Raw genomic sequence first — 13,136 nt, 5'->3', positions numbered from 1 at the left:
CTGTGCCATAGTTTTTGTCCTGCTCCAGCAAAGTGCTGCAGGAGAGCCTCGTGAAGAGCCAGGCCTTCCGCAGCATGGTGTGGGCACAGAAGCTGGCAGTTAGAGAGGCACGCAGTGTAGCAACGGGCAGCACATACCCAAACACTACTTTTTTGAAATAGGTTTCTGTGCAGTGGAGACTGAACTTGCTCCTGGGTGGGGTGAGCTTCAGCTATACCATTAGAAGATGAAGTGGCAGAGGTGGCCTCACATTTCAGAGCCACAGGGAAGAGCTGTGTGTCTTCAGAAGTCTCCAGGGATGCCATACCACACTTGCTTCTATTCCCAATCAATCACCATGCTTTCCTGAGTCTCCAAGAAACGAACGAGTTAGAAGAAAAGGACATGAGGATGATTTATTTGGCAGTCAGATCTTAAGAGGGCAGCAGAACTAGCAGATGGCCAACCCTGAGCCCAAATGTGGGCAGTGGGTTTGCGTGTGCTGAATGCTGGCTATGCTGAGGCACCTTTGCGCCCACGGGCCTGGACCCCAGCCTCTGTTCTCAGAGGTGAGGCTGCCTTCCCAACATTCCCATCTCCTTTGCATCTTTTTTACCGGCTACACAGAAGCTGCGTGTAGCAGCAGCTTCACTCGGTACCTACTGCCTGACTCCACCTACCTATTCTCCATTTCATTCCTAAGGGAAAGCATACTGAGTCTTCCTTGCCATAAAACAAAAAAGCTCACCAGGGTAGACATTGCTCTTCTCTCTTCCTGCACCCCCAATACAGCCACCCCACAGAGCGGCTGTTCCCAAAGGCTCTATGCTGAGGCTTTCCTTCCAGGGTGAGGGGCAAGACTGAATAACTTAGTTACATTACCACTGAGAAGAAGAAAAAATAATACTGCTATTTTTATCATGATCCCCTGTATCTTTCAGGCTGAGTGGCATCCCCAGCCATGGGCAGTGTGCCCTTGTGCTGTGTCTTCCTCCTCGGGCAGGGCAGAGCCTTCTCCTTAGGCCCTGCATTCTTCCGTCCTGGCTCCAGGGCCAAACTGCAGGGCATCTACTGTTTTCCCCCTGACCAGCTGTGGTTTTAAAGCTACAGGACAATGTAAACTTTGTTTCCCTAGCCCAGCAAGGCTCTTCCTCCTCTTCCACTCTCAGGAATGTCAGCAGCTCCTTGAAGCCGCCTATACCACCAACTGAGGCAACTTCTCTCTCCAAGGGGCTGCAGCCCTGGTCCTGGCCCAAGATGGAAGGACCCACCTCCACATTCAGGGCCAGATATGTGTGCTTAATGCGAGACACAGTACAGTTTTTTGCCTTCACCCAGAGCTGGGCATGGAGGCCCAAAACAATCCATCTCATTAATGGCTTGGTTGTGTCTAGCCTTCACCGCTGGAATCCAGGCTCCAGGCTGCGAGACCAGGAAGGCTTTACAGTGAGCCGCTCCCAGAGAACCTAGTTCATGGCATTCCACAAGGTGGGCAGCACCTGCTGCTCTCCAACAAGGTGGGGGCACGACTAGAGGCGGTTGTCTCCATTGACCCGAGTCCTTCTTGGGGCCCTGAACAGAAGTAAAGTGTCCTTACTGGCCTTGTTGCCAGACAGGACAACCCAAAGACACAATTACTGCTTTCCACAAAGGAGAAAACTGTCAAAGGACTGACCTAACACAGAGTGCTGTTCTTTCTGGCTCCAGCACCCCTCCTCCGAGTTCCCACACTGGCCAATTTCCCCTTCACCTCCCTCACCTTCGTTCCCGACTGTCAAAATGGTCTGCAAGATGCTCCTGGGAGATGCGGAAGTCTTCAAATGGCTGCTGGTATCGGGCTTCAAAGGAGCCTTCCCGGGCCCGGACATGGAACAGCTGGCTGGAGGCATCTGAGGTCCGTTCCCTCAGGGATGTACCACTGAAGGGACTGAGGTCACCGTTCTCCTGCTCAGTGAGGGGAAGTACTCAGAAGTTGAGGTCTCTTCTGCACCTCGGGGGTGTGGGGTGGGGGTAGGGTGGTTCTCTGCTCACTCTGCTGCGGTTACCTTAGCAGGGAAAACTTCGATCTTGATGAGCAGGGAGGCCAACTCCAGGTCTTCACTGTAGTTGTTCTTCAAAGGCACTGCTCTGTATCCTAGGAGAAAAGCCTGGCTCTCAGTTTACCTACCAGGTGTCAAGCAAGTGGCTCAGTTCCACCCAGACAGCAAGACCAAAGAACACCATGTCAAGGAAGATTCCTCACCTGTCTTCAGGCCTTTTACTGGGAAAGTAGCCTGAGCTAAGAAGTTCTGGTCACTAAACATGTCTTCCTCGTACACCACAAAGCGTAGAAAGGCAAACTCAGGGTTACTGATCTGGAAGTGGAAGGGCTTAGCCGGCCACACAGGGTTCAGTCCATTGTCCACTGTGGAAACAAGGGCAAAAGCTCCCGTCACACCAAGAGCTGGGATGACTGGTAGAGAGAGATTTTTGTCACCCCAAGAGAATGACTTGGTAATGGGGGAAGGCTGACTGACCTACAAACTCTGTCTTTTGCTTGGTGCTGTCGTACTCCGCTCCAGCCACCTCAATCTCCACAAAAGGACACACAATACCTCGGCCATTCTTCGGCAGATGCCTGGCCCCCAGGACCTGTGAGGCAGGTAGGCAAAGATGGGGTAATGACTGTTCTCCTGCTCCCAACATCCTCACAGCAGAGGCGTGGGGAGCAAATGTGCCGTGGAGGCAGGGTGCCCCCTGCTGGGCCCCGAAGGTGCTGTCCAGTAGGCCCATCACCGTTCCAATCCAGAGCAAGCTGTTGGCTCTAAAAAATCTGAGCTTTAGCCAAGTGGCGTGTGCATTTTGCACTCCATTTCATGTTAAGTGCATGTCTGTTCCAACGTGGGAATCTTTTCAATTGTTTCCCTTTAGGGGAAACATTCTGGGAAGTAGCAGTCATGTCATCTATGGCTCTGTACTCCCAGGTGTGTCCAGCTGGCCACAGGCTGTCCATATCTTTCCAGACTCTGTTCAGGCCACCCCTGCTGATTCCCACGGTTGAGGGGGGGGGGGAGGGCTGAGCCTTGTCACAGCTTTTCACCGGACATGTGCTGGGGAGCTCTATTCTAGGGACCGGGAAAGGTGGCCAGGCAGCTGGTTATGCTCTAGAAAGCTCAGGTTTTGCTTGCTCCTGCAGACAGGAGCCTAGCTCATCACATGCCCCCTCCAGCCTGCTTTTTGCCACTCTGACCAGACTCTTCCTGCCAGGTAGTTAACTTTTCATAGGTTAGCCTGACTCTTTGTGCAAAAACTGGCCATGGTCGGCCTGGCTACTTCTGTGATCCCAACCCTAACTGAGGACCTGTAGCTAGCTTTCCACTTAAGATCGTTCTGCTACAAGCTCAAGAATAGTCCAAGAGAAGTTCCCTTCCCCAACTCAAGGCAGAAAATGCTGCTTACCTCTGGCTCTGTGCCCTTCCCCACTTACGCTGACCCACCTGGTCCCCAACTTCTTATCAAGTTTAGTATCAATATTCCTCATACACCTTTTCCCACCCTGAAGCACCCAGGTGAATACACCCACCTCAATGCAGATGACACAGGGCTCCAGACCTCGGAGGCTGCTCTTGTCAAAGGGGTCAAAGGCTTCGTCTCTCATGGTGCTTGGCTGCAGCACATAGCCACAATGCCCACCAGCCATGAAGAGGGCCTGGTTCATCTGCATAGGCTTGTCTGGAAGAGTAGGATTACAGTGTGTCCAGTGAAACTGCTCTAAGTGTCTCTCCCCACCCAATGAGGACCCCCTCACCTGGGGTCTGAAAATTGAGTGCTACAAGCTGGCTGCCACAGATCCACATGGGCAGAGGATCATAATTGGAGGAGTCCAGCCGCTGACCCTTGGGGTAGATTCGGGAGAGTTGCAGCCGATTGTACTGAAGGAACTTCTTGCCTTTGGCCTTGTTCACATACTTCTCAGCCTTGGTTTCCGGAAAGGAGGACATGTCCCGGTAACAAGCACGTTCTGTGCCAATCTCTGAGCCAAACAGCGAGAATATGTACAGAGCAGGCTCCTTGGGCAGTGTGTGTATGAGAGGGTACTAAACACCACTCTCATACCACTAGTCCCTTAGGCACCTGCACACCACACCTGGCCCCGCCTTACTTTCTTCATCAAAGGGAACAGGCCGGCAGTAGACCACAAGCTCAGAAAGCTCCAAGGCAATCTTCTTCCTCCTCTCCATCATCTTCCCCTCAGTAAGCTGGTGAGACACACAAGGCCCAGGCTAGAGCCCTGCCCAGGAGAAGGAAGCTCCTGCCAGCTCCTGCCAGCTTGGGCACACCCACACTTCAGGTATTTTGGGGCCCTCCCTTCCCCTTGCACCTTTCAAATACCAGCAGACAGAACTACTGGTTCCCAGTTTCAGCTCAAAATTGTTTTTTCTTTGTCTCCAAGGACACACTTGTTCCCCAACCCTCTTGGGATGGAAGCCTCACCATAACTTATGTCCTAAATGACCTCACAGGAAGCTCAAGGTGGGCAAGGCCTTCCCAGTATTGCTTTCTGATCCTTCTTTACCCAGCCTCATCCTTCAGCAAGAACATTGCTTCCTGATTCCCTGAAGTGCTCAGGACTTAAGCCTACTTGGCAACGACTCTGCCTAAGATGATCTTTACCACCTCAGTTCCCCCTGACAACACAGTCTTCCTCCTCCCATACCTATCTCAGCGGCAGCCTACTTAGACCCTCGACTCTGCTCCTCTATTCATACTCCACCTTCTCTTTCTAGCCTAGACTCAGGATCTAGCCCTTCAGCCACTGGTTCTTTCAGTGCCTTGTCCTCCAGGATACACTGACAAAATCCTCCACATCTCAACCCCTCCCTGCTTGGCTCAAGGTATCTGTTCTCCAAATCAGGCACAGATCTGCTCACCAAATGCACTAGAACAGCAAAGTATAAGTTCCTGTACATCTGTAAATGCTTCACCAGGCTCAATGGAAGAGGCCAGGTTCCCTCCAGAAAGCGGTTCCTTCCAAACAAATGCAAGCTACCCACTATCCACAAACTCCAACTCCCAGCTCTTCATGGTTAGCCACTCCAGACTCCCTACCACCCACTGCCATTCAACCTAGTCATGCCACTAACAGACCTCAATGGTGTCCCTAGGAGTATCTGTGGCTGCTAAAGCCAACGGATACCTACAGATGGTTACTGCACCTAAGAAGCCATCAGCACAGCAGAGTCCCACTACCGTGGGTAACTGCAACTTCTCTGCCTGCTGTTCCAGGCACACACTCTGTCACAAATGTTTACCTAAGCCCTCTTCCTACCATCACCACCTCATCTCTTCTAAGCCTGATTCTATTCCTGCTGCCAGCCTAGGACCTCTCTTACCTCTTGCCTTATAAAGACTCACTCAGGTGGTCCAGAGTACCTCCTGTTCAACACTTCCTAAGTACATCACACTTCTGTCTTGAGTCTGTTCTTCTGGGTCCCTTATCTAAGGCCAGACCACATCAGCAACCAGCAGTATGCTGCCTTCTGCAGAGGAGCTAGTTGAGGAGCTGGAGGCCTTGGCTCCCTGGCAGGCCCACATGCTGCCCTCACAGGCCCCAGCAGCACCTTCCAAGCTGTGGCAGTTCTCACCCTGGCATCTGCAGTCTGGGCCACTTCCCGGATCTTTTTCACCCAGTCTTGCAGCTCCTCCTGTGAGTCAGCTGCAACATCCAGGGACCAGTGAGCCAGCGATGCCATGCTGATGGAGAAGACGAAGAGCCGGTTGTTCTTGCCCTCAGGACGAATGGCTGTTGAGGGTGAAATAATACAGGGCTAGGAATGCTCTCCTTTGTCCTTCACTCCACTCCTTCAGCCAGTGGTTCTCAACCTTCCTAATGCTGCAACTCTTTAGTACAGTTCTTCATGCTGTGGTGACCCCAGCCATAAAATTACTGTTGTTACTTCAAAACTGTAATGTTGCTACTGTTATGAATGTTAGTGTAAATATCTGATATGCAGGATATCTGATATGTGGTCCCCAAAGGGATCATGACCCACAGGATGAGAACTGCTGCCTTACACACTGGCTCAAAGGAATTCATTCCATTTCTTCCTGGCCACACTTTATAAGCAAGCAAGACTAGTATAGAGACCCAATTCACAGAGGCTACTGTAGCTCAGACATACAGTAGTTGTGGTGGAGGCAAGGCTCCAACCCAGCTGTGACTCATACCTCTTCCTTGGGGCCATGCCTTTTAACCCCTGCCCTACCCTATCTTCAAGCCTCTGTTACAACTCTGTGGCCTAAACCATTAGGAGTGGATGTCAGCTTGTACTCAGCATCTCTGCCAACTTCTGAGTCTACTGTATCTGGCATAGGGTAAGCATGCAGGGTACCAGAGTATAAGAGTAGCCCCTGGGGATTCAGCCACTGGCTTCCTCCCCAGGAGCAGGAGGAACCACAAGGGCACCCTGACACTAGAGGAATCAAGAGACAGGAATTGGAGCTCACCCTGACACTAGAGGAATCAAGAGATAGGAATTGGAGCTCACCAATCTGACAGGCTGGCACATCTAAGACCCCCCGCAGCAAGTCCCCCAGTGGGCTGTTCTCATCCAGGTGCTGTAGGAAGCAAAGCCACAGGATAGTCAGCATGGCTGCTGCATGCACCAGTGAGGGGGATTTTCGCATGTGTGCGACTATCCTTTGGATATACTCATGACCAGCCAAGTGTGACTTAGGTACAATGGAGACTAGGAGTGTGGCCACACAGGATGTGCAACTGGCTCACATGTGACAGGAGGGTCTGGGTGTGATAGACACATGAAAGAGAACCTGTGACACTGTGTGGTTCCAGACATACCTCCCTCTCTGGCTCTAGAATTGCTGGGTTGACCATCTCTTCCACATAGTTTGAAGGAAACCACAGCTGCTTCTTCCCACCATAGTCCCCTCGCCACCTGTGGGAGCCATAGGGTACTGACTGCAGCAACCACCCCACACTCCCACAAGATCTTCTTGGGGGTTCCCACACATAAGTCAGACATTGCTACTGAACTTGAGACAGATACTCTCAAAGCATACTGTTACAGTATTCTCAGTGCCAGCTCCACAGAAGCCCTGGACACCCATCCCACCACACCACCAGACTCTCCAGCCTGGAGGGCCTGGCTCACCAGCCACCATCTTGCTTTTCCACATTCTGTATGATGGCACTCTTAGTAAAGGTCAGCTCATCCTCTCTCTGGGCCTTGTAGTCGAAGAGGGCTTTTACTGCACACTGCAGAGGTAAGACAATGGAACTGTGTGGAGTAAAGCAGAGGGGCACTCCCACCACGTCACCCAGTGTAGCACATGTACACAGACATGTGCCTGGGCTTAGGCCAGTGGGAGGTGTCACTGTTAGCAAGCATTCCTAGACACAGTTCTCAATGCTGCCTTATGGGAAGCTTCAGGGCAAGCAAGATAAGACAGGGGCTTTCTCCAGGGAATCTTCTGGCCACCGAGGTGGAAGCTTTGGAGTCCTGCCCTGGGTCTGCTCCTAGGAGTCCAGGCTGGTGGACCAATAAGAGTAAGTGCAGTCCTGTGTGCCTCCCTACATAGTTCGACCCTCACTCATCTCTGATGGCACCTTGGCTGCTGAAGAGAAGGAGTAAGGGATAGGGCAATCTGCCACATTAAAGAAAGGGGCAAAACCAAGAAGATCCTGTCTAATAAATAAATCTTCATGATGAAGGGAAGGAATGGCCAGTGTGCCGTCTAGCCTCTGTTCTACTATCCATGGAAGACATGGAGATCACTCTGAGGGAACAGTGACAAAGGGCCAGCACTAACCCAAAACACAGGGACTAGAGAGTGCTTCAACCTTGTAAGAGTTATGGTCACTTGTCAACCACAGATCTCTTACAACTGCCTGCGTCTCAGAAAACCACAACCATTACTTACTTCTCCACACCACACGGGACCCAGAATACAGAAATACAAGCCCCAAGCGAAGGGGCCCCTCCTTCCTCCTGGCTTCCTGTGTCAAGGACAGATATTTACCTTGAAAGTTGGCATAGGGTTTGCCTCCACATAGAAGCCAGGGTTGCGGCCCTCGTACAGTGCTCCATAATCGGGTTCCTGGAAAGAGGACACATTGTGACCTGTTAACACCCCAGAACTGAGCTAAAAGCAGCTGCTAGCTCCCACCTGCCTGGTTTCTGAAGCACAGCTGGCCTTCTTCTATAGGCTGTCTATCCCAGTTCACTCCCCGACTCCACGGAAGTGAGAGGGTGACCGTCGGGACTCGGCCTCCCCTCCTTTCTGCACTCTTCCCGAGGTCTACTCCCTTGGCCCCTGGAACTCAATGCCAACCACTCCCAAGCTGCCTGCTGCTGCCTGCCACCAGCCCCACATACTCAGTGAGTTCTTCAGGGAGCCCAAGGTCAGGAAGAGGTCCAGCCAACCCTCTTCTTTGGAAAACCCAGGTCTTCCCTCCAGAGCCTTCCTGCAGGCCTGAGGCATCTATACAATTGTACCTAGCTTGCTCTCTGCCCAACACACTCAGACCAAGCCCATGTGCGCACACCTCTCCCCATGTAAGCTCCCAGACCTTGCTGCCCACCCTCTGGCTCAAGGGGATCTGCCTGAATGCCCAGGCACGGCTCAGGTCCCACTCCCTCTACCTATACACCATGGCTCCCTGTTACTCCCAGAACCTTCCTGTGAACCCCAAACACCCCAGGACTCGATTTCAGCACATGCAGAGACTGTTAAATTATGGGTGTCCTCCAGCTACACTGCTATGCCCCCCCCAGCCCCGCCCTCTCACAGCTGTTCCAATCTTCTCCAGTGCTTCCTCGTTGATGGGGTAGCGAAGCTTCATTTTGCGGTACAGGGGGTGCTTTTCATAGTAACTGATGAGGTCAACGAGGCTGTCAAACTCCGAGTTGCCCAGCATCACAGTCTGGCCTTCCTGCTGCACTCGGCAGTGCTTGATCTTCCCCTCAGCCCTTCACCATGACAGGACAGTCAGCATGGAAGACAGTCCAGACCCCAGCAAGAACCCACACCCATGCAGCAGGCCTCACCGGAAAGAGATGGCATATGAGTTGGGCTCATTTCGTTTCCGCACCAGGAAGGCCCCATCACGGGGTACGCGCATCAGCATATGTTCAGCCTGAGCTCTGGTCAGGCTTGCGTGGTACCACCTGAAAACCAACAGAGTCAGGCCCTGACCAGAACTGCCCATGTCCCCACTCACCTCCCTGTCCCTTTCCTCACTCTTTGCTCTCGTGGGCATTGGTCTGGGGGACAGGCTCTGAAAGGCGCATCTCAAACTCGTTGCAGCGCAGTGGGACTTGCTGATAGTGTGTGATGAGGTCATAGAGAGAGTCGAAGACCAGGTTATCTGTCAAGAAGAACTTCGGTGTCCCAGCGTCCTGCCGGGAGTGGATACGGCAGTGCTGGACTTTCCCATTCCGCCTGAGGAAAGACAGGATGAGAGGGATGAAAAGCAGGTCAGAGCCCCAAATAATATGTAACTAGGCAAGTATAGAGTTTCAAAAGGGGAGGCCATTCTCCAAAGAAGCTTGGATAGTGGGGAAGGCACTAGAGGAGGACATACAGATCAAACACGCATGTTTAAGTACACACACACCTGTGAAGGAAAGAAGAATCATGTTCCATGGGAACGCTAGACTCAAGGCTGAAGTGTCAAACAGTTATTTCTGAGTATTACATGCATGGACTAAACACGGGTACGGGGCTAGATGTGGGTTACCAGAAAGACAGCGTGTAGTCACCCACGAAGGTCTCACTTTCTCGCACTAAGAAGGAGCCATCAGGAGCCCCGGTCTCGATGCAGTACTCAGTGAGCAGGCGCTCGGCAATGTGCCGCCCATCGCGCCCAGCCCCGAGCTTCCCATGGAACCACTTCTCACTGGAGTGCAGCTCTGTGCTGCTACTCGCCTAGACAGGAGGACAACAGCAAAGACACCCAGTGAGCACCCAGTTCTCATCCGACTGAACCCACACCCTGAACAATTCTACCTCCTTAGGCTCCTCTTCGTCCTCATTGCCCTGGTCACTGCTTGTCTCCTCAGAGTAGTAGATCTTGCTGCTAGTCAGAACAAAGTAGTGGGGATACCATTCCTGGAACAGACCAAAGGAGACGTGTGAGCCAGAGTCTAACATATGGCCCCACCATGTCCAGGCTCAGCTAGACCTCACATGATTCACGGGGTCCTCCAAGTAGAGGATACCATTCTTGATGGAGTTACTGATGTCATTCTCAGAATACATCACAGAAGTAGGCACCTCCTCGTAGGCACTGCCCTCAGCCAGCTTCTTGTGCTGTGGAAGCAGACCAGGTCACAGCAAACCCATTCCACACCTAGTCACATCTCTTTCTCTCTTTTTGTTTTTTGTTTGTTTGTTTTTTTTTTTTTTTTTTTTGGTTTTTCAAGACAGGGTTTCTCTGTGAAACACTTCTGGCTGTCCTGGATCTCGCTCTGTAGCCCAGGCTGGCCTCGAACTCACAGAGATCTGCCTGCCTCTGCCTCCCATGTGCTGGGATTAAAGGTGTGCGCCACCACCGGCTGACTAGTCTCATCTCTTAATTCAGGGTTTCTCCTACCAATTTTGCCACACCTTAATAAGGATCTTCCTCTTGAGCTGGTTGGGCGAAGGAAGTCCATCAGCAGCAATGTCCACGGGCTTGGTAAGGAGTATGTCGCCAAGCACCTTTTTGAAGTACTGAGCCATGTTTCTCTGCTGGGCAATGCTGCAGTGGTCCTCGATGGATAGGATGACTGGGTACCTGAAGGGCAAGAAGGAAGTACAGTTATGCTGGGTCAAACCTCAGTCCAAACAGAGTTCCTTACAGAGCAAAATGATGGGAGCAAAGGGCCTGGGGCACCTTCTCCACAGGACCCCTCGGAAGATAGGCACCCATGTGAAGGGGCACATCAGGAAGCAGCTAGGAGGCAGTGGGAACCAGGACATGGCAAGTGCTGCAGAAGGGAGCCCCTGAGCTGGTCTAATTATGAGGCTGCCCTGTCGAAAGACATTCCCCACTAAACATCAGGAAAGATGAGAAGCAGCCTCCAAATGTGGCTTGAGGATCCTTTCAGTACTTGGAGAGACTGGGGACTGCAGGCTCAGTGGTCGCTAGAAACTGAGAACGGCTCATAGGGAACACACTCTTTTCTGGGCAATGAAGGGAAAGGAGCTGACCTGAGACCAGTTACAGAAATGGTTTTTGAGGATGAGATGAACTTGAATGCTAGCCAGAGATGGGAGTGGGGGCAAGCCATGAGAGGGGTTCCAGAAGCAAGAGGACCCTCTAGAGGTTGCCCATGTCCTCCACACATACTTACTCTGAGGCTACGAAGGCATGCTCCTTGATGGTGTGCAGGACATCTGAGAACTTGATCTTGGTGGTGAGAGTATGCCCATGGTAGATGACTGGCATCCCATCTGGGCCATCCCAGCAGTCCACTAGGGAACACCATCATGGTCACATAGGCGGGCCTCTCACCTTCCCTCTCCAACCCCTAGCCCCAACGCACACTCAATGCAGCGACAGCCCATCCTCAGGCAGCGAGCATAGGCTTCTAGGGAGGACTCACTGGAGAACTGGTCCCCTGTCAGGTATCTGGATAAGAAAGAGAGACACATGTGGTCTGGTGGGCCTCCCTCCCCCCAGAAGAGGCTGGATGAACACAGAGAGGCATACTCACGTATTATGTGAGGAAGAGATCCAATAGTGAGAGAGGGGGTTGTTCATGGTGTCTGGGCACACGGCATCCAGCTGGGAGTTCCACACACTGTTCTCTTTGGAGAACAGAAAGGTGACAAACTACAGGGGTGAAGGTGGAGGAAAAAGAGAGTGTGTCCTGGCTGCCACTTGGGATGGAAGTGGGTGCACAAGAGTGCATTCATCCTCAGCTGTGCTGGCAACATGGGCAGTAGTTTGTGGCAACAGCTTCGAGGACACAGGAGGGTTCTGGTCACCCCACCTGTTTCTCTAACAGAATGGTGGGAAATGTGGAGCTCACCTCATCCAAGAAGAAGTATGGCTCCTCAATCTCTCGCAAGGGGTCTCGAAGGAAGCTGAGCATGAATTCCTGCACCTGGAGCCGGTCCACAGCCCACAGCTCCTGGTGGGTAGAGGAAGTCATGGAAGAAGCCTCCAATGATGAACCCACCCTTCAGCCTCACTCCCTGACCCAGCCATACCCCCTGGTACTCAAGCAGGAATTGCTGGAACTCAGAAAGGGACACCCGGCAGAGCTCCGGTCGCTCCCCAGTCCTGCAGGGAGAGAACAGAAGTGCCTGCAGCTGGCTGACTTGCAGCTGGCTGACTTGATCAACAGACAGGGGGCCCCTTGCAACTCCCAGCTAATGTAGACACCCAATGGTTTACCATGCCTCACCCCAACCCCAACTGCTTCCCACCTGGATCTGGAACCACCCAGAGAAGAACCCCAACTGGTTGTTCCAAACCAAACCTCAAAGTGCTGGTTTCCAAGAAGGGGAGGTCCATCTGCAGGAAACAGAATATGGTCAGGGAGAGAGCCCTGGGAGACCATGCAGGAAAGGGGCTCTTAGGAAAAAGGCTAGGGACCAGATGCCCGGGGTAGGGGTGGGGGCGCTGCAGCAATGGTACCCAGAAGCCCCCAAGCAGGGCAGCAGGGCTAGGAGAGGAGGTGGAGGACTTGGGGCAAGAGCAGGGGAGGGTAAGAGGCTCATGCACCGTCTTCTGGGCGCTGTACATGAGGCTGCGGTACAGCTGAGCAAACTGCCCGTAGGTGATGTCCCCGCTGCGCTGTTCTAGGTCCTACATAGTACAGAGCAGAACTGTCAGTCAGTCCCCTTAGGAGGAGCCGCTGGCTTCCCTGCCCTGCCAGTAGATAGCCCCAAGTGTCCATTACCGTCAGCCGTTCTCGGAGGAATCGCATGTTGGGGACCCGGTAGTTGACCTGTGACAGCATGTTCTTCAAGTCCTTGGCTGATATACTGAGAAAAAAAGGGTATCTTAAGCCGGGCGGTGGTGGCGCACGCCTTTAATCCCAGCACTCGGGAGGCAGAGCCAGGCGGATCTCTGTGAGTTCGAGGCCAGCCTGGGCTACAGAGTGAGTTCCAGGAAAAGGCGCAAAGCTACACAGAGAAACCCTGTCTCGAAAAACCAAAAAAAA

The 13,136-nt window shown here is 52.7% G+C and overlaps 1 protein-coding gene across 1 annotated transcript in view; it reads right to left on the bottom strand.

Annotated features, from left to right (window-relative positions):
- Positions 1-369: 369 nt before the first annotated feature.
- Plcg1 (phospholipase C gamma 1) overlaps positions 370-13,136 on the bottom strand; it is a 33,281-nt gene continuing 20,514 nt past the window's right edge. Inside the window, exons 6-33 of the mRNA XM_052722621.1 lie at positions 12,873-12,957; positions 12,695-12,778; positions 12,450-12,484; positions 12,178-12,250; positions 11,997-12,098; positions 11,679-11,797; positions 11,508-11,593; positions 11,316-11,436; positions 10,588-10,756; positions 10,168-10,290; positions 9,988-10,089; positions 9,719-9,906; positions 9,220-9,420; positions 9,027-9,146; positions 8,768-8,948; positions 7,999-8,076; positions 7,131-7,234; positions 6,818-6,914; positions 6,507-6,576; positions 5,604-5,761; positions 4,121-4,217; positions 3,767-3,991; positions 3,542-3,690; positions 2,496-2,610; positions 2,222-2,383; positions 2,025-2,113; positions 1,739-1,923; positions 370-1,551 (exon numbers count right to left, since the gene is read on the bottom strand). Of these exons, the coding sequence (XP_052578581.1) occupies positions 1,509-1,551; positions 1,739-1,923; positions 2,025-2,113; positions 2,222-2,383; positions 2,496-2,610; positions 3,542-3,690; positions 3,767-3,991; positions 4,121-4,217; positions 5,604-5,761; positions 6,507-6,576; positions 6,818-6,914; positions 7,131-7,234; positions 7,999-8,076; positions 8,768-8,948; positions 9,027-9,146; positions 9,220-9,420; positions 9,719-9,906; positions 9,988-10,089; positions 10,168-10,290; positions 10,588-10,756; positions 11,316-11,436; positions 11,508-11,593; positions 11,679-11,797; positions 11,997-12,098; positions 12,178-12,250; positions 12,450-12,484; positions 12,695-12,778; positions 12,873-12,957 (3,361 nt within the window). The 3' untranslated portion in view covers positions 370-1,508. The remainder of the gene's footprint in view (positions 1,552-1,738; positions 1,924-2,024; positions 2,114-2,221; positions 2,384-2,495; positions 2,611-3,541; positions 3,691-3,766; positions 3,992-4,120; positions 4,218-5,603; positions 5,762-6,506; positions 6,577-6,817; positions 6,915-7,130; positions 7,235-7,998; positions 8,077-8,767; positions 8,949-9,026; positions 9,147-9,219; positions 9,421-9,718; positions 9,907-9,987; positions 10,090-10,167; positions 10,291-10,587; positions 10,757-11,315; positions 11,437-11,507; positions 11,594-11,678; positions 11,798-11,996; positions 12,099-12,177; positions 12,251-12,449; positions 12,485-12,694; positions 12,779-12,872; positions 12,958-13,136) is intronic.

The sequence above is a fragment of the Peromyscus californicus genome, unplaced genomic scaffold (genome assembly GCF_007827085.1).
Source record: "Peromyscus californicus insignis strain IS unplaced genomic scaffold, ASM782708v3 Scaffold_7__1_contigs__length_154581171, whole genome shotgun sequence".
NCBI lineage: Eukaryota > Metazoa > Chordata > Mammalia > Rodentia > Cricetidae > Peromyscus > Peromyscus californicus.
The sequence above is the reverse complement of the archived record's forward strand: the minus strand, read 5'-3'. Positions and strand labels throughout refer to the sequence as shown.